The 20979-nt window shown below is 39.5% G+C and overlaps 2 protein-coding genes across 2 annotated transcripts in view; one reads left to right on the forward strand and one right to left on the reverse strand.

The window, feature by feature from the left end:
• Positions 1 to 1493: 1493 nt before the first annotated feature.
• On the forward strand, positions 1494 to 8536 carry oaz1b (ornithine decarboxylase antizyme 1b). The gene is given in 7 exon segments (XM_044173947.1): positions 1494 to 1533; positions 2464 to 2668; positions 6016 to 6067; positions 6069 to 6155; positions 6564 to 6736; positions 7171 to 7256; positions 7399 to 8536. Coding segments are annotated over 7 exon segments (759 nt in total). The 5' UTR covers positions 1494 to 1508; the 3' UTR covers positions 7530 to 8536.
• An 836-nt stretch (positions 8537 to 9372) lies between these two features.
• The window catches only part of LOC122865479 (E3 ubiquitin-protein ligase UHRF2-like), a 34933-nt gene continuing 23326 nt past the window's right edge, over positions 9373 to 20979 (reverse strand). The window contains exons 4-16 of the mRNA XM_044173946.1: positions 20406 to 20624; positions 20056 to 20165; positions 19705 to 19891; positions 19175 to 19298; positions 17014 to 17121; positions 16705 to 16809; positions 16434 to 16540; positions 15961 to 16123; positions 15589 to 15726; positions 15168 to 15402; positions 14764 to 14912; positions 12841 to 12939; positions 9373 to 12767 (exon numbers count right to left, since the gene is read on the reverse strand). Of these exons, the coding sequence (XP_044029881.1) occupies positions 12621 to 12767; positions 12841 to 12939; positions 14764 to 14912; positions 15168 to 15402; positions 15589 to 15726; positions 15961 to 16123; positions 16434 to 16540; positions 16705 to 16809; positions 17014 to 17121; positions 19175 to 19298; positions 19705 to 19891; positions 20056 to 20165; positions 20406 to 20624 (1891 nt within the window). The 3' untranslated portion in view covers positions 9373 to 12620. The remainder of the gene's footprint in view (positions 12768 to 12840; positions 12940 to 14763; positions 14913 to 15167; positions 15403 to 15588; positions 15727 to 15960; positions 16124 to 16433; positions 16541 to 16704; positions 16810 to 17013; positions 17122 to 19174; positions 19299 to 19704; positions 19892 to 20055; positions 20166 to 20405; positions 20625 to 20979) is intronic.

Consider the following 20979-nt stretch of genomic DNA (forward strand, 5'->3'; position numbering starts at 1 on the left):
GTATTATCAGCAAAATGCACTAACATATAAAAAAGAAAAGGAAGGCGAGGAAAAATTATTTGTATAGTACCTTTCATCAAGAAACTTGAATGCAGACAGAATGGCCCCTATAAGAGTGTCTTATATATTATATTATTGCATTATTATCACTGATGGGTTACCACATAAGCAGCATTTTGATGTTGTAGCTGGTCACTTTTAACTAGTTAATAGTAGTGTTGAATAGTTTAATATGTAATTATGTATAATATTTTGTAAGCTGTGTTTTGTATGTAAAATATTTTTCTGTAAAGTAGTAATAGTAACTAAATTAATTACTGTCAATAAATATAATATCAATAAATAAAATACTTCCCTCTGATAGGTGGGGGAGTAGAAGTACACTGACATTAGAGGTTTGCAGTTTATACTGCTGCTTTGTCGCCACCGTGTGGACGAGGTGGAAATAACAGCCTAATTGTTGTGGCTGTCCAACACCCAGTTTATCCTAAGGTCATTACACCTACACACTGACTTTTCTCCTATCGTCACGTTTGAGTCAGTACTGCGTTCAGCGTGATCACAAGCTCATGTTAGAGCAATGAAGCGAGCCAAACCCAAAAGTCTATCCAAATCTAAAACCAAACTTCCAAGCAAAACTTTAACATCTCATTAAACTCTTTCAGTTATTTAAGAACAGTTTACCCAATAAAATAGTATGAAGAATAAAGCTTAGGATCTGACAAGCGTATATATATATATATATATATATATATATATATATATATATATATATATATATATATATATATATATAAAAAAGTATATATAAGTCCTGCATTCAAAGTGCAGAAGTATCAGCAACAGAATGCACTTAAAGTATCAAAAATAAAAGTCATTGACCTTATAGTAACTACAGCTGCCAAATAAATGTAGTGTTGTAATAAGCACAATATTTTCCTTTGAAATGCTATAGTCCTTAGTTTCCACCACTGCGCACACCCAAACATATAGGCTACACTAATGAACTAACTGTTTTTTTTACGGGCAAAGTCAAAATGAGATGGAATCTGGCGACAGCTGGAGTTAAATAATCATATTGAAATCATCCGCATTTAGTGTCTTTGTTTTTCTCTGTCCTTGGTACTTTTCCATTAGACGCCCTCATGTAAACACATAGCCGCTAGCCTAACGGCAGCTAACGGGTTATAACGTACGCTATTTGTTTTCTCGGCTCGGCATCGACTTGCTAAAGGGGAGATCGGGAAGACACGTACTTAGTTTTGACATTTAAATTTATTGTAATGTATACATAATAAACATATTTTAGTGACGGCACTCGAGATATTAGCCGATGTTTTATTGCTATTTTAGCTGTGGTCATAGGTCAGTGCCAGTCATTTTTTCTAGGTGAAGTTACGGTCATGTTCTTTACTAGCATCTTAGCGTGTAGCGTTTCTGGTTAGCTTTAGCTTGTTAGCAGGAGTGTGAAGCTAGATATAAGCTCATTTTTAGGCTTAGCTCTAATCATGTTTTCTTCTTTCAAAATAAAAGGTATTTATTTTAAAGGGGGAAACCACACTGTATGCTTTAGCTCCCAGGTTCATTTTTGACCTTGGAAACCTTTGATCTTGTCTTTCAACCAGAGCAATCTCAAGCTGCTGATGAAGCCATAAAGTGCAGTTGAAAGCGTGGAAAAAGCTGGTGGTTAAGATAATTTTGTCAAAACACTGTATTCTGTTTCCAAATTGGCAATTAAGCAGTGATACCACACACACCAGCTCACTGTGGAATCACACAAACAATAATTTTGCTCCATAGGATTTATGAGCATTGCAAGAATTTGCAAGTTTACATTCTACAATTAAAAAGTAACACTTTGTGGATATTTTATAAGCTGATTCCAACATGTTTAAACTGACTACTTTTAGGCCAACAAAAAAAAAAGGATTTAGCACAGACTGGTATCCCTGCTAGTGTGGAGAAGGTTTATGTTGATCTTCATGTTGGGAAACAAAATTAACAGAAATAATGAAACAGAAATCATTATAATTGAACAATTTACTGAACTGAAATGTATAGTGGACAGGAGCCTTAGACTCAAGATCTCACTTATTCTGGAAAAATATATTTTTTAAATGAAATATCATATATAAAAAACACAGTATATTAAAAAGGTATATTAAATACAAGCCATATTATTTCTCAGACAGAAATTTCATTTTACAATAGATAGGTTTGTGGAAACCTTTTAAGCATAATTGGTCATTTGTAATCTAACATATTTTGGCATATCTGCAATGTCAATTGTCCTGTTATCAATGTGATATATTTGTTATTGTATTCGAAATGTACACTTAACCGTGTATGACCAAATAAAAACATTTTCGATTCATCCGAGTTTTATTTTGAAGTCGAAGGAATAACCTCACGGAAATGTCTAAGCTACACTGCAGTTGACTTGACTCATGTCTTTTCTACCAGCTCCCGACTCTCCGATCGATCACTACCCAGCCGAGCATAGCAGAGAGCAGTCAGCCCGTCGTGTCTCTACCCGAGGCCGGATGGTAAAATCCAACCTCCAGCGGATCCTAAACAGTCATTGCTTTGCTCGCGAGAAAGAAGGAAAACAGCAGTATTTTACTACCATGGCGGACTTGAATAATGGTATCTGTGACATGATTGGGAAGTAAGTAAACGATGAAAAATACCTCACCTAGCGAACTGCTAACCGAGATGTGGGGGAGGGGTGGCTGAGCTAACCTAGCTAACGGCCACAGAAAAGCGGAAGTAAAACGCGTTTAACTTTAAATGTACAGTTTATATGTAATATACTATATCACCAATGCCCCAGTGTTGCGTTTGGTGGTAGCTGTAGTTATAACGTTATTGTAAAACATGTCATGTTAAAATGTACTATGGACAGTCACTTGCTGGCCCGAGAGACAACTTGGGCTGCATTAGCTAGCATTAGCTAGCGTTAGCTAGCGATGAACACCGTCGAACTTGTGTTACGTCACTGTAGTTAACTGCGCCAGCTAGCTAACCAGTTAGCGTCAACATTTCAATGTAGTTAACCTTCATTATTTTGTTAAGAAGAATGATGACACATAGCTAATTTATTTTGTCTTGTAAAGCATCAGAGAACGTAAACTGTCACCAGGCAGTGGATTTAAATGGGATTGTTTCAGTCGATAAGGAGACAACTTAGCCTTTGCTCACGTTACTTGGTGGCTCCAGGAAAGGCAAGAGAGAAAAAAACAGGTTAAAAATCTGCTAGGTGGGCACATGTTTGTGGCCACGTTGATCTCGTGAGTTGACAACGGAGACAGGTTGATTATTACGCAACTGTCAGTTTACTGCAGCAGCCTCGTGACGGCAGGAAGTTAACCGTACACTGCGATGCAGTGGTACATGTAAATAGATAAATCGCTATCATTGTTTTAGCTAATTCATTTAATTGTAATAGTACAGTGGCACAACCGTAAATAGCCTTCGCACAACACAGCGAAAAGAAAAGTGGATGGACTTGGGTGTTGAATGAATTTACAGAAGGCCTTAAAAACTTCGTTTTTACCAGACTATGTTGTATAGACAAAGAGTCATTAAAATTATTGATTTGTAACCCACCTACTTTAATAAAGCCACATTTGCACTTGTTTCAGTCTAAAGGCAAGAAATATAACCTGAGTGACAACTGTTAAAATGGATTATTGTATGTGAACTAGAGCAAAAGCGATTAGCCGATTTGTTTATTTTAATCAACAGAAAATTCATTTGCAACAAAATTGATAATTGATTAACCGTTTTTTGTTTTTCAACCAAAAATGCCAAATACTTGCTGGCTCTTTTCAAACGAGAGGATTTGATGCCTGTCTTTGTCATATATAATAGTAAACTGAATATCCTTGGGATTTGGACTGTTGGTTGAATTAGAAAAATGTATTTTACATTTTAAATCATCTTGGGCTGCCGGAAATTATAATGGCCATTTTTGCAGACATTTTACAGACCAAATGAATGATCAAAAATAATTGGATAAATTGATAATGGAAACAATTGTTAGTTGCATTCCTAATGTTGATAATCAGTTCATTGTTTAAGTCTTCTTGTCTTAAGATACAGTAAACAGAGTATAATTCAGGTTTAGACAAAGCCACCACCTTGGGCTTTAGGAAAATTGAATGGGTATTTTTCACAATTTTCTGCCATTTTATGTATCTAACAAATAATCCATTAATTGAAAAAATAACCACCAAATATATCGTATAAAAGGTTTCAGTCGTAATCATCTGGACGCTGTTTTCAGAATCAAGACGTTTCGGCTCCCATCCGGAAGTCATTCTCAATTGTGAAAATGGTCTGAGAACTCAGAAATTTAAGCTACTCTGTGATGCTTAAGCCCTGCCCTCAGGGAGGAGTCTTCCTGAGTGTCTGCTGTTTACCCTGCCTAGTTTCACCTGAACTGACCTTCTTTTGTTTCCACGATGGCCCAGTAATCAGGCCTATTGTTTTCTGGCTGCACCTCCCTCATCACTGTTATGTACCTGATTAGCATATGATTGGCTTGACCATCGCATTAATACCATGGTTCACAATTGAGAATGACTTCCGGATGGGAGCCGAAACGTCTTGATTCTGAAAACAGTGTCCAGATGACTACGACTGAAACCTTTTCTACGATGGAACACTCCTGGACGAATGAGGGACTACACCGCCACCAAATATATCGATAATGAAAAGAACCCTTATGTATTGTTTGGTTAATATGAAAATCTGCCACTTGCACGGCTTCACCAGTACCTTTTTTTATAATGTGTACTTGGTCACAAGATACCAACAGTTTGGTAAACTGTAGCACAACAAAATTTTGGTATGTGGACGTTCGGTAGATGTTAAGGGCTCTGCCAACAGCTTAACTTACACTGGCTGTTTCAACAAACAACACCGAAATGTGAGTTCAAGAATAGGCGTCTGAGTTTTGCGCTTTTAGCGCCAAATGTTTTTGGTTGGTTACCTCCCACCGCATCCTGCTGCATTGGTGCACCACTCTTTAAAAGTTCTGTTAACAACTCTGTAAACACAGTGCGATTGTTTTGGGGAGCATAAACTGAAAGCGGTTTGAAGGAGCATCCAGGCTTGCTTGTATAACACATGTTGTGGATTGAGCACTTAAATGTTAGTAGCTGCAGTAAAGTTTACAACTTGGAAAAACTTATTTTGGTTATCAGTATTGGATAATCTTACATTTTATTGCTAATAAAGCCAAACAGAAAACACTTTAAATGTTTGTTTCCAGAGCACAGTTGTTCTTTTAAAGCCAATGTTACACTACATTGGTAGGAGCTATTGCCCAAAGTGCCACAAGAAGTTTGCATTCAAACCTGATAAAAACCAAAAGCGAGAACATAATTTGAAGCTGTATCCTTTTCAGACAAATAATTAAAAAAGTGCTCAGGTTTTTGCTGTGTTAGAAACAAGATGAAAGTGGTAGTGTCAAGATGTAGTCTCATATATGTGTTGACTTAGCTGACAGTTGTTAAAAAGTTAAAAACCTCACAGTGAGCTGCATGTAAATCTTAAAATTTTAGGGGCTTTAACAAAATTGGGGAGCATACCTTTTTAGTCTAGAGAACATTGTGATAGAACACTTTTATCATGCTAAAAGTGTTTGTCCTGCATGTTTGTGTGTTTTTTCTTTTGGCAAAGGATTTCTGATCTTTTTTACTTGCGTGTGATGCAAACCTCTTCCATAATTGTAGGAATAAGAGCCTGTAGTTACTTGTGAATTTAAGTGTGAAATTAAATTGCTGCAATTCTTCTTGGCACACAATGGTAAAGAGTCCCATGACATGTCTTCGAGGTTGTATTTATGTAAAAGATTATATAAAAATCCTGAGTATGCATTTTTGCCATGTATACATAGCAACACATGGTACACTGTGAATTACAGAAAACCTTTGTTGGAAGTGCATTGTGGATTGTGATTTTTCTGTTACGGTGTTGTGATTATGTCCTCTCTGTCCTCCCGTCCAGCCTGTCCCTGCACTGTAGTAGTACCCGCAGCCCGGGGCCTCTGTGGTGCTCCTGATGTCCCTCTCCCACCCCTGAAGATCCCAGGTGGGCGAGGGAATGGCACGCGGGATCACACTCCTTCAGCTCGGCCGCTCTACTCAGTAAGTCTAGAAACACACACACACACTGTCTCGTTGGTGAAATGTTTTCAGAGGAAGAAATGTGTCAAGAATACAAGCTCCGCACTGAAACCATTTCCTGTCACGTCATCCACCATCAGAGTTTACGCAGCAGACAAAGGCACATCAGGGATTTATTTGATTCAATCATCCACGTCCAGCAGTGACACATCATTCAGTTTCTTTTTCTAGAAATTGAGTTCAGTTTATTTATAGACTCAGTTGCTCTGCTTGACCAGAGTTGCAAGCAGGATTATGGGTCCCCCATGTGTGCATGCAACTGTTTTGGCCACATTTCCACACAAGAAACATACAATCTACATGACACTGACAACTTTTTTGTCATCCACTGCTGTTTTAAGATGTGTTAACTAGTATTTGTGATTCCAGGACCGAAAGTTGACTGTAACGGAGGAGCCAGCAGGGAATGGTCGCCCTAGGATACTCCACTTCCAAAGTCGTCCCACCGTTACCAAGACAATACAGTGGGATGCTGTCCTAAGCAGCAGCGCACTCTACGTGGAGATACCTCTTGACCCTCTTCCTGAAGGCAGCAAGGAGAGGTGAGGCCACATTGTTAGCAACAGAAAAGACCTCAAGTGAAATAAAGCTTTAGCACGCTTGAGCCATGTTACAGGAGAGTAAACAGGCACTTAAAGTTAGAATAAAACAAGTTAAAATATTATGTAAAAGTGGGCATGGAAAATGTTTTTTTTTTTTAAAGATGATAGGAAGGTGATTGGACCCTGGCAGCCTGTATACCTTCAAGTCTTGATTACCTGTTAATCTAAAGTTTTAGGCTTTATTTTAGAGATTCAGGTTGGCTCACTTTGAAATATCAGAGGTGAAGCCAAAGCAGAGCGGTCAAAATAATCAGTAAACACACACCTATTTTTATAGAATATGCATGAGATTCAGTCAGTTGTGTTTTTGTGCCTGCATGTTAAGAGGTTTTTTTCCATTTTCCAACCCAAGCTGCCCTCTGTTCTCCCTCTAGTTTTGCGGCTCTCTTGGAGTATGCTGAAGAACATCTGAAAGTCGTTAGCGTGTTTGTCTGCTTTTACAAGAACAGAGACGATCGTGGTATGTGCTAAAAGCTCTGTTTTCCCAGCACACCTTTTTCATTCAGAACATCCAGACAACTTTGATTACATAATTCTTTTGGCTTCTGTGTTCTGACTCATACTGCATCTTAACATCTGTTGCCCCTGCCTTATTCTTCCAGCTAAACTGGTGCGTACATTCAGTTTCCTGGGCTTTGAGATTGTGAAACCGGGCCATGCCCTCGTCCCGCCTCGACCCGACGTCTTCTTCATGGCCTACAATTTTGACAGGGACTCCTCGGATGAGGAGTAGCCCTCTGGACAGCCCCTCCACCCCCTGCTTACTTCCCCTTTTCTTCCCATTATATGTTTTTCCATCCCACCCCAGCTTATTCATATACACCACCGTCTGTGTTAAACCCTCGGTGGTAGCTCTCTGTATGCAACTATTCATTTCCCCATGCTTTTTGTGTTCAAGGGAATATGTAAGATGTGCATCTCCTGTTTCCACCATTTATCTTTGTGTGTTTTGTATACTGTTTTCATTGAAGATTAATCGGTGTTGTCACCTAAGAAGGAGGGAACCTTTGTGTTTTCGACTTAAATCATATTGCAGTTGTCATAGCTATAAGTTAAGTTCTGGTATAATTTCCATTTCTTGTCAAGTCTTTGTTTTTATTGATATTTCCTTTTATGATAGAATAAGGTGGATGATTCTTAATTTCTTGAATGTACAACAAAAAGGTCATCAGGTTTACACTCGGGTACTCCAGCTTTCTTTTTATTGGCTAAATAATGACTTTAAATTTTTCCCATATATTCTTTCTCTCTGAATTGAATTACAAAAACATTTCAGTGGGACCAGTATAATTTTGTAGCACTAATATCCTCTTAAAAGTAATACCATTTTTGAAACGTTACTTTTGAGCGACAGCCCCAATAATTGGTACTTCATAGCTGAATAGTGAATCCATTTAGATTAGAGGTGGCGTGAAAAGATATGAATGCTGTTGCATGTGTCTGATGTCGGCGCTTAAGTTTCAAGTTAAAGATCTTACAATGAGTGAATTGGAACAAAGCGAAAGGAAAGTGAATAATCCAAAGTGCTTTTGCTTCTTTCTGCCATGTATATCTGACAATATTGTAGTATTTTGTTTGGGAGGTTGAAAAAAATGCTGTGACTATACTGTTATGATTGGATTGTTTTTTTGATTAGCATTCCTTTTAACTTTTTTTTTTTTTTCATGATAGTATTGAGTTTGTTGTTCACCTGCATAGTGGTACCTGTTGTGCTTCTGTGATAAAACAAACAAAAAACAATCTTTTGCCTACTGTCTTTATTTGTTCACCAGCGTATAAATGTCTTTACTTTGAGTTTGAAGAAGATGTGATGAAGAGCTGTCAGGCCCAGAGCAGATCTTTGTTTTATTTTAAAATGAAATATCCAGACAGTGAATTTATTCAGTATTCATGTATGAAGCCTGGGGTAGATCATTTTCTGACTGCTGGAGGTACACATCAAAGTGGAGGATCAGCTGTGCTGCACATAATCAGGGATTTTTTTAATGAAAGTTTTATTTATATGCATCCTTATTACCAAACACAGTATCCTATAAAGCACATTTAATGGCCATACTGTAACTAGTATCGGACATAATGTAATCTGTGCTGCTCAGCCTACACAAACTGAAGAAAATCAGGTCAGTTACAAAAGAGCAGCAGGGCCGACATCCAGCGCATGTCCTGTGTCTTCTTACCACCAGGAGGCTCCACGGGACACTGAGCTACATATTTGACAGCTGATTTTAAAGTTGCATCTGCAGTATACATCAGTGCAAATAAATGTGTTGCTTAACCCATGGCCCCAGGAAGCCTGATAAAGTAAGAGCTGAGGGAACCTGATCTTAAAATATATGTGAATGATTTTCAGGGGAATTTTACTATTCATCTAATATGGAAAAAAAAAAAAAAGATTAATTGGCTTAATGTCAGCGAGCTGTGATTAACATAATTGTGAATAAATGTGACTGGGAGTGGAAATGGTCTGCTTGACCACTTTAGATATTTCATGGTGCAGACATTAGCGTCAATCACTATAATAAGTCAATAGCCTCATGAAATCTGTAAAATACAGGACAAAAAGAAAAGAAGCAGGGTTTTTTTCTGGAATCCAAATATTTAATAGGTACATATCAAGTATTATTATGACATGTATAAAATTTCAGATCACAATATGAAGCAATGAAACTCCTCAGACTGGCATATGCTGCAAATGTTTGAGGTGGCCACATAAAAATGACTAATGATTAAAATAGAAGAGAAGCAACTAAAATGATAGAAAAATGGAGTACAGACATAGATAATAGTAAGCATTCTAGGAAAATTAAATGCGACTTTTCAAACTTTTTTCTTCAGTAGAGTGCAATAAAAATAAAAACAACACAGCACTGAAGCCAAGCGTCCACAAGACGTCTAAAAATTGTTAGTACTGTAGGTTCACGGGGGGCAGAAGACAGCAGAAAGAGAGGAGAGGGAGCGAAGGTCACAGCAGAGAAAGAAACCAGGGCTATTAGCTTGCAAGAAGAAAATAATCTTTGAACAAGATTGAGCAACAGTGGAAGTAATGCACATCACAGTTAGCTTTAAAGACCATAGTAGCATTTGTACTTGCATGTTGTTGTTAAAAAAATCCTGAATGATTGAACAGAAACAAGGACATCACCACAAACAAACAGCCGGCCAATGAAAGGGGAGGAAGTGTCGATAACAACCCGGGGGGGGTTAGACAGACAGTTTTCACTTCTGATCTGAATGTCAACAGAGCAGTAAGAAACTACAGCAGCGTGTTATCTCAGCTCTACATTAAACATGGCTTTGCCTCGGAGGCTGTTACAGGTGAGCGTGACGATGTCAATGAACGAGGGCTATATTTTCCCACAAAACCAATTCAAGGGAGACTATTTCAGGTATATTATCTGAAATTCAGCACTCCAGGTGACCTCTGTCCACATCAAAGATCAGTGCAGAGACTGTGCTGCTGCTCTCCATGCGATGTCTTTGTTTTAGTTCCTATCAGACCTGCCAACCCTGGACATTTTAAAGTACCATATCAGCACCAGAAAAGATGCGAATCTGTGTCAGCCGCTCAAGATAGGAAAAAAATTGCTTTTTTAACTCAAGGAAAATGGACTTGGCTCGGGCTGTATAATATATGTATAATATCTGATGGTGTGTCAGATCTAACAGATAAAAAACGTAAAGATAACCGATAACTGAACAGAATTAAAGTTGTGGATCTTTTGCACTGCTGCATCTGAGGAAAGCACACATCCAAGTGTTTAAGGACAACTTTTTGTTTCTGTCGTGTTCACAGCTGCCATTCAATTTGTATTACACACACATTTCAGTCATGGACCATGGTATGTTAGACCTGATGATCTGATTTTGTTTTTAGGTTACACGTTAAGTCCACACAGATCTTGCCGTCTCAAACTGATCGACTGATGATTGCATTACAAGACTTTACAAGAAAGAATGTCTGTTTGCTGTCTTACACACTACTATTACTACCTATTGAAGCATAATAGTGTATTAATAAAACTACTGAAATGTGTTACACACCAGTGAACTCTCACATATGCACTCTTTAAAATGTCTCACAATATTGAAAAGCTCTTACTTGCACCATGTAGGGATGGGTATTGTTTTTCCCATTTTTCAAAAGAAGTTTTCAAATGTTAAATGTTGTCTAAACACAAAGCAGCCATACAAAAACACGGCCTAAATTAAATAATCTAAAACTAGGATTTTAAATCGGTAAATTTCTGATTAAAAATAATATGTTCACATCATTAGGAAACTGACAGAAGCAGATTGTGCTGGATACATTGTACCAGAACTAACAGAAAGAACAATAGCAGATGGATATCTGCTGAGCACAATATATGCTCATCATCTTTGTGTGAAGTCCTGCTTGATTGTGGTTGCTTGGTAACACCAGGGACAACCACAGTGTGCCCTTCTATGCAAGCGGCGCACCTCGCGCTTTTCAAGCATTTCAGGGTGCTGCGTGTAAATCTTTCATTTCTATTACAACATTACAGTGTTTCTCTGGTAGACATATATAAGGGAAATACCAGAACGTACTCATCTAAAGTACGTACTCATCTAAAGTATGAGATTGATTCCTCACTAGTAAGTACTTTTAAAAAAAGCTGATTTCTGAAGATATTTGCCCCATACCGTCTCTACAGCCTCATGTCTTTGGTATGTTTATGAAGTAAATGCCCTTTTTTTGACTTCATTTAAAATTTAAGGAGATTTGTGCCTGTTGATTGTTGTTGCGTTCACTAAGTATGTAAGGTTTGCTGCTTTGCTGGACCCAGAAATCTTCTGACACTCCAAACAAACCAGACACAGCTGCCAATTTCTGTTCTCTGCAAATGCACTGAATGTTACCTCTGTCGAGACATTTGCTCTTCTTATTAGCTCAAGGCATGGCAATGGCATTATTCCAAGTGACATGAGCAGCTAGCAGGATGTTAGCATGTGCTCCTAATTAACCTACAAAATATGTCTGTTGCGCATGTCATTGATAAAGTGCTCAAGGGAATACAACATGGTGTGCTTCATTTCATATATAAATACATATTATTTCTTGACTTGCCTTATATAACCTTGCCATGAAGGCCAACTCTGTGGGCATCTCTCAGTCACATGACCTACTTGCTTATATTGAATGTTGTGCAGGAAGTGATATCTCATCTGTGTGTCTTCAGTAACCTTGTAAAATTGCCAGTCTTGCTGTGCCTAAATCATCATATTAGACTAGCACCTTTATTTGCCAGAGTAAAATAGCAGCTCAGCTCAGTGTTTTGGTGTAAAACTGCGTACATGGTACACAAAATGCATACAGGTTGGCAGGAGTCTAATGGCTGACTTCATGATATTGCTGGGGAGAAATTTGCACTCAAAACAATGTGCTGTGTGTCAATTTATGGAGTCAGTGAACAACACAGTGGAGGGGCAAACTAAAAATGAGCTAATATCTTGAGGTGGCTAGTGGGTGTGAATTGGGGCTCCTTTTGTGCGTTTGTGTGTTTTTGTGGGGCAGGAGTATGGAGATTAAAAAATGTGCTTGGTTGAATTTCAGGCTGGTGATGTTAATGGAGACAGTCCAAGTTCAACAGATGAGGTCAGTCCCTACTGAGGTTGTTTGTGTGTGAATGATTGTATACATAAATGGCTGTATATGCAATATACATTTGCCCGTGGGTAAGTACAGTATGCGTGCGCAATGCATTTTAAAGTGGAGCTCTAGGTACTTGACAGTATGCGTGGGTGTACAGAATGGATGCTTATGTCCGTGTATGTAAGTATTCTACTTATAAATGTGATTTCGACCTCATCGGCCTTTGCTGTAGCCGGGAAAGAACTGGTCAAGCAGCATCTGAAGCGGCACGTTTTGGGTCATGACATAGTCTTTGCCCAAGTCGTGACGGCAGGCAGGGCAGGAGTACACCTTTGCTCGGAACGACCGCTGGAGACAAGTCTGAGGAGAGAGGACAAGAGATACATAAATACAAGGAGAGGGATTTTGAGAAGTGGTAATTACAAATACGCACCTTGCAGACATTGTGTGAGCAGACGGTGGTGATTGGTTGGAAGGCCAGCTCCTGGCAGCACACACACATGAAGATCTGCTCCATCTTACGCAGGAAATTCTTTATATTTAAACATACAGAAACACATGAAAGGAATGAAGAAGGGGAAAAAGGAAGGAAGGAAAAACAGGCAGGAAAATATAGCGTATATTACAACTGTAGAAAGCACTTTAAAAAGTTATCATTACAGTCTACAATACTTTTAGAAATAATTAGCTGATACTGCCATTTTAACTTTCATAAGATTACATCCAGCTCTGCCAAACAGAAAACGTTACAGATTAGTCTCAAAATTAGGAAATCAAGAGGAAGTTAAAGTTCAACTGAAATTAAATTGCTTTTTTTTGTCTGCTACAGCAAACACATCTGCTCTGTATATCACCTACCCTGTGAAATTTATATTTTATATTTTGTTTCACAATGGCGCAGCCTGGTTTTGCATTAATTGGCTGGAATACAGCTAGCTATCTGTCTACGTAGATGGAGATCTTATTTCGATACAGCCAATCAAATCTTGAATAAAGCAGTAATGTCAGTGTTCTATCACAGGCAGAGCAGACGGTCACACTGAGCCAGACAGCAGCTACACAACACGAGAGCCACAGACTTATAACAACAACCACATTAGTTACAGATTTCCAGTGTAAAGCTGTTGAAATGAAAGAGCAGCATAGGTGTTATCCCACATCATATATTTCTTCAGCCTATCAGAGGGCCCTAGATAGATAGGGAATCCCTGTTAGTCAAGAAAACTAGAGCTACCACTACTTACTCACAAATCACTTTCTCCACTGAGTATTCTCCTCTGGCAGGCAGGGTCAAAAACATTATCCTGTGGCCACTGTGCACAATGTTCTAACTCGTCAGACACCAAGTACTTTACACATCCACGTACTGGTGAAAAATACACCATAAAATCCTTCATAAACTGCAGCACCACACATGTTGTCTACCTGCTGAAATGTCCCTGTGGTTTGGTTTATGTTGGACAAACTAAAAGAGCTTTAAAGATTTGCATATGTGAACACAAAACTGCAATACACACACAAAACATGGATTACGCTATCACTTGGCATTATGCACAGACTAACCATGGTTCTGCAGTATCATTAAAGTTCTGGGTAATAGAAAAATTTTCCTCCTCTCCAAGAGGTGGAGACATTATTAACTCACTGCTCTGCAGAGAGGCACATTTGATTCACACTCTTAACACAGTGGAGCCTTTTGGATTGAAACGGAATTTGTCATGTTTTGAATAACCATATTAGCTTTCCTGCTAAAGTCCCCTTCTTACCTAACTTACAAACATGAACACATGTCTTGTTCCTGCACCTTAGCTTGTTGAATGAGCCACCAAACAAACATTAAATGGGGAAAAGTCCACTGCTAACGGGCTAGACAGCTAATTAGCTGCTCAGCTGCAGCACATTAAACAGCATGTAAACTACCTGCAAATATCAGTTCGGCCCGGTTAGATGTTGGTGTGGTCCTTACTCTTCAAAATCACTGCTAACAACACACTGTCTGCCCATGACTTAGCTACAGCACAAGTTTGTTTACTTTGTCTCTTGTTCCCTACCGGCACTCTGGCAGCCTGCCAGCTGCTGTCAATCAAACAAGATGACTCCAGCCGGCAGAGACAAAAAGGAGCGTTTCTGATATTTCTCTAAAGACCTTTTTTCTTCCTTTTAATAATACAAAACTATTAACAATACATTTAAAAACCACATTCACAGTATTTTAGACAGCAAAAGGGGATGAATTTCATTTTCATGGATCAGTGACATTTAGTGAGTTCTCCTTTAAGAGGCTGTTGTGTGAGATGCTTAGTGAACACAGTGTTGGGGAGCCTGAGATGTGTTAAGAGTGCACTAGGATTCATACCGGTCCCTCTTTAAGGTTTCCCATGGCTTCATCCCAGAGTTTCTTGTTGGCTGTGTCCTCCCTGATCAACTGCTGCTGTTGCTCTGACAAATAGAAGGTCTCCTCTATCTTCACCCGTTTAGAGGGAGGCTCTGCCGCTGGGGACAACTCTGATAAAAGACACACAAATAAGACAAAAAAAAAGAAGGTACAATTGGAAAATAAAAGACAGTAATGACTGAAAATTTAAAATAAGCTGTTAATGCCGTTGACAGTGGTGTATGCTTGAGGAAAATAAGATGCTGGTGGATATTAAATATTTACAAGCTATCTTAAAATAAGTTTCGCTGCTCACACTGTTCTAACCTCTCACAACCTCTCAGGGAGGAGGACCTGCTTTGAGCTTCATCTGTAAAAGCACCCACCACTATTTCTTGTTGTCTTCTGCTCTCCATTACTCTGTGGCTCCTCTTCATCCACACTGGCCATTGGCTGCTCGTCCTCCTCTTCCTCATCATTCTCCTCTTTCTCCTTGATCTTGCGTTGTCTCCGTGGCCTCCCCCTACCGGGATAGTGCTTACTCCGGCCACCGCGACCTGGTCTGGCACAGGCCTCCTTCTTAGTTTTGTTAGCCATGGCTGCCAAGTAGCCTGGTGGGTACTGCAGACACACGGGAAGAGACATGAGCACCAAGGAACGCGTATCTGTATTCAATCTGAGCTAATTCAGACTACTATGAAAAACATACTACATATATACAGTATGTATATATGCTGTATGTATTCTGATATCTGTAGTGTCTATACAGTGAAGTTCACACACATACAGACATACTCGCAGTCTAACCTGAACTGCAAGGCCCAGTTTTTTGATCCTCTCCAGTCCTTCAGGTGTCCATGGTGCTGGTTCCAAATCGTCCCGTCTCAGCAGGTACCGCCACACCAGGTAACCACACTTTCCAATCTCTGGCCAGTACTTTACCACCTAAAATTCACACACAACCAAATTAACATGGGTGTAGATAAGGATTGAGTGCTTTGCTCAGTGGCACTACTACTGTCATAGGGGCTTGAACCCAGACATTTAAAGGGCTTTCTAACTACCATGCGTCCCTACATTTCTAACAGGTTACGATAACACCGGTACTGGTCCATATTAGTAATAGTGTCTTTGTATTTTAAGCAGCTTCATTTGGTTTACAAAAAAATACTTCTGTACCTTGTAAATACCATCATAGCGATTCCCCTCCTCAGGAGCGTATTTGCTGATGCGTCGACCTTTGGAGCTGCGCACCACTCTGACTGGCTTTCCTGCCCGCCAGTTCCTCGACTCTGCCCCATCTTTGTCATTCAGAGGTGCATCACAGTTTAAGGCCAATGCCCTGCAGGAGTCAGGATGCAAGAGTTACAGACAAGACAGTTTATTAAGTCTGACTAAGGATTGGGGATGTTAATGAATAATCAGTTATTGATTGTTGAAAATTGTAGAAAAATCTCAATTTTTAACCATAATTTGAGCTGCAGCCATTTGAATGATGGTTTAACTGAAATAGCTTTCAGGAGCCATCTACTTTAACTTTAAAACATCTTGATTCAGTGGACACTTCTGTTCTCTGTAAAGTGACAAAATACTGTACATATATCTATGGGATCAAACTTACGTAGATGGAAGGTCATCTTCAAGTGTCATACCTGTTCATGTGTGTCAGGGTCTGGTCAAAAGAGTGCTCTCCGATCCGTTTGTTTCCTGAGAGGTCACGACCCCCGCTGCCTGTGTAGGTGAACTCATCTCCCCGGTCCTACAGCAGGTCATGGTAACCGTAACAAAGTGATCGGCATACTTATGGAAAATCCCAATACTTCTTACGTGACTCAGTAAACTGCCAAATCTGCCAGAATAAAATAACATGCTATCCACATAACAGAGGTTAATAAACATCCAGTAAAAATACCAATAACCCACCACTTCATCCTCAAAGCCCCCAGCCAACACCAGTGAATAGGAGCCATCGTTACTGCGCCCATGGATACCACCGACATGCGGCCTGTGAACACCTGCCTCACTCACCTGAAGAGTGAGTGAGGCAGAGAGAGAAACAAATAAGCAGAGGAAAGCCATTCATCAATGGCTTTCCTATGGGCAGTGATGTATTAGATATATTACTGAAAGATATGACAATATAATCTATTGACAGTACGTAAAGTGTAAGACATGGAAGACACATTTCTCAATTTCTTCTTCATTTTATGATGCCCTGTAAAAACAGCTAACCTGAACTCTGAATTTCCAGGTGGTTCCAACAGGAATACCAGGTATGGGTCCATAGTGGTTCGAAGGAACAATTGTGCATTCCTTGGTACGCCCCACACAGGCCATACCCTGCAATCACATCAAGAAAGACAACAAAGAATTTAAGCTGCATCCACAGAAATACCATTAAATGTCCACATGAGTGCAAATCAGATCACATTTCTGTAGTGATTAAGAGCAGGGCTGCTGCTGTGTAGGTCAAATTTTGCTAAAGCTTATGATGAATATCTAAGGATACAAGGTACATAAGGTACGCATGATTTCAAAGTGAGAAGACAAAGAGAAGTATTTTATTTGAATGGTAAATTGCTATAATGTGAAAGGCAAGTAGTATAAATGCTGTGTGAGTCACGGCACTTAAATGTGCCCAAACACACAAGCCAGGCTGTTTTCAATTAGTCCACAGAGAAAGGGAGCATTCTGGTAAAGAAATTAGTTATTTTCCATTGGCAGTTCCAGGAAAGTGGCTAAGTCATGCTTAATGGCATTGTTCACATTACACCATGGAGCAGAGCATCAGGGAGACAGCCAGGCCAGGATGGAAATGAGCCACACAATATCTCAAAGTGTTGCCATGAGAGGACTGAGGAGATTTTGAGGAAAATATTTAACAATATGCTTAAAACAGATGCTTTAAAAAAAAACAATTTTAAATACATGTCAGCTGTCTTCCTCCGTCTCATTTTCTGCCTCAGTAGCTAGCATGAGATAATTTCAGTTTTTGCCAAGTAAAGTCTAAATGTAACTTTGCCCTTGCACTTGTGCCCTCTAACACCATGAAAAATTGAAAAAGGGGGTGTACACAGTGTTCATTAGTCATGTTATGATCATACGAGAAGAGCTTGATAATAACACATCAATATTTATGCAAATGTATGCATTTACAAAAAATTCTTTGACTCAAACCAACATTATTAATCAACTCCGGGATCCTGATCTAATGTTAAGTAGATGTTAAGTATTGTTGACTGCATCAAAAACGTCTGGTCTGATCATTTGATTTGAGGGAAAAAGCCATGGTGTGCTCAGGCAATATTTGACAGAGCTTCAAAGAGGAACAGACAAAACTCTTCACATGAAACAAACTATTTATCTTTGATCGAGCACAACACAGTGCAGACAGTTACTTACACAAAATATTAACCAAAAAAGATACACTGAAGAACAAACCAGTTTGCACAAAGTAAATGGAATAAAATGTGATGCATAGATATGAGCTGAATGGATGAATGAATGAATGAATCAATCAAACGAATGGCTCGCCCAAACCTTTGCTGCTGGAGGTCTACTATAACAATTACGTTAGAAATTGCTGTTTGACTTTAGTTTTACAGCAGTTTCATTTAAGTAGAACCAGTTTTGTGCGTATTTTGTGGTGTTGTGTGTTCTATTTCCATCAGGACGGTTATGCCAGGATAAAAACATAACTTTTCCAGTCAAATTTATTGGCTCTGGAGGATTTTTTTGAAACTGTAACATTTATATGTAGATATAATGTTTAAACTAGAAAATGCAATGAATTTAAACCCTGAAGAGGAAGTGTACTTTTTGACAATTTTGAATTAATGAAGTGGTACACATTCAAATAGCCATTTTGGTGCTCTTGTTTTATCTTGCAGTCAGACAAAAATGATGTCTTAAGTGGATGCATTTGAAAATGCCAGTCTCAGATGGGAAAATGTAGCAGTTCAAATGCTGACATATGATTAATCAAGTATTCTCAATAAACTGGTTGTGATGTAATAAATTTTAGAAAGTTACCGTGTAAAACTGACTGGTGGAAAATAAAAATGCTTCTTCTAGCTCTTGTCCGGAGCATGTGAAGGCCACTTCAGCCTACATGTGCACAGTACAAGAGATTGATGCATTTTTCTGTTATTTTGGCATTTCACTGATGGCAGACTTTTGGAAAACAATCTGGAAAAGTTAGTGTTGTTGAAAAACGTTTGACACAAACTGCTTTTTCATATTTATCCACAGAGCCTTTACTCCTTCTAGTCAATTTGAGGAGGAACCACAGGCCTTCCCTCAGGCTTACTGTTAAAATTTATTTTCAATCTTACAGAGCAGCCGTCAGTCCACCTGGTGTGTGTGTGTACCTTTAGGTGCCCTTGGGTCTCACCTTTCCCCAGTCCCTTTGACTCTCAGTTGTTGCCGAAGGCATCTTGGCTTTCTTTTTGCTGGCTTTGAGCTTCTCTCCTGCCTTAACAACCTCACTGGTGTCGTTCTTACAGGTGGGACAGTACCTGGCAGAATAAGAGCAAATCATTTTTGTGGATATAGGCAGGTGTGTGTGTGTGAGAGAGTTTTGAAGAGCTGCACCAAAGCTCTACATAAAAAGATGTACTGTCCATGTTCTGGCAAACACAAGTCACTGTAAAATGAGGAGAAATGCTTTCCCAAATTAGCCAGAAGACAAAGACACTGATATTTGGTAATAAGTACCCTAAAGTGAACATTAAACATTTAAATTCAATGTATACCAGAAAGTTGCAACAACAGTTGGTTAAGGAATGTTGTCAATTTTGTGTTTAGCTTTTTGCTGTTTTAATTCCATCAAGCAAAACATGGAAGACACAGAAATGGAGGGTGGGGTTCTTCCTCTCAGTGACTACAGTAACTGCCAAAAAAACTAGCTACACTCCCTCTCACCAGTCCTCGTCATCTGGGATGGTGGCCAGTGGTGGGTTGAGGCAGTAGATGTGGAACGCCATGTTACACTCGTCACACAGCAGCTGCATGTGAGCATCCTGCTTCCCGCCACACACACAGCAGGAGCAGAAGCGACACTCAGCATCGGGGTCAGCCTTGCAGTGCTTACACTCCGGTCCGCTCTTCCCTGGATCGAAGAACAGGAAGGAAACACTCATACACACATGCACACGTATGAACACAAACTTGAAGATGATCTTATGGTATGGTTGCACTAAAATATATCTTCAAAAGCAATATGATCAAGTTTTGTCACTATTTTCACTGTGTGTGCATGAGTTTCTTGCATACGTTTAAATTGTCCATCTGCAGCTGAGAGTGCACGAGCTCCTGGTTTCTCCACCTGGTAGACTTCATCCAGAAAGTGAACTTTACAATCCCCGATTATATCTCCAGGACCCCTGGAGGGAGGGCGAGAGACAAGATAGAGAAAGGGAGAGAGACAAAGAGACAGAGATGAAAGCACAAGAAAAGAAAACCGGAGAAAAGATGTGTTATTGAGCGTGTTACAGAGAGATGGAAGGAAGTCACACAGAAAAACGTTACATTTTACATCTTGGTAAGCAACAAAAACAAACATGGACGAAAACAGCAGTAATTCCCCTACACCTAACGCATCACCTAGGAAGGAAGATCCTCACCCCAGGAGGATCTTGACTCTGAGCTCCTTGTTGGTGCGGGAGGTTTGGCTGATGGTCTGAACCTCAGCGTCGAACCAGAAGCCCCTCTCATCTGGTGTCTCCATATTGTAGTTGACCATCACATGCATGCCCACCTGGAGCTGGTCCCACCGCAGCAGGGTCCTGGCACGTGGCCGCACATCCACTGGTCGCATCTCCACCACACCGTTTTCTGGGTAACTGGGGAAGAAAAGAGAGGAGAGAGAAGGAAGTGGGTTAAAGTGTGTGCATTATCCTGATTTTAACATACAGTCCTTTGGTCCATAGGCGTGCGTGTGTTTGTGTGTGCCCGTATGTGTGTGTGTGTATGTATTTGGGAGTGCTTGTGCGTGTGTGTGCATATATTCACATATGGGGGTCTATCTCTATGATTATTATCTTAATCTTTTTTATTTTCTCTCCTAAAACATGTGACAAAAACTAATTATGGAGTAGCAAGCTGGATCCTGTTTCAGAAAAATCCCCAGAGCCACTGCTGCGTGTTTATTATATTACTCTATGTCTTGCCTTGTTTTCGAACTACCTGACACTTTGG

Source organism: Siniperca chuatsi, linkage group LG18 (assembly GCF_020085105.1).
Source record: "Siniperca chuatsi isolate FFG_IHB_CAS linkage group LG18, ASM2008510v1, whole genome shotgun sequence".
NCBI classification, from domain to species: Eukaryota; Metazoa; Chordata; class Actinopteri; order Centrarchiformes; family Sinipercidae; genus Siniperca; species Siniperca chuatsi.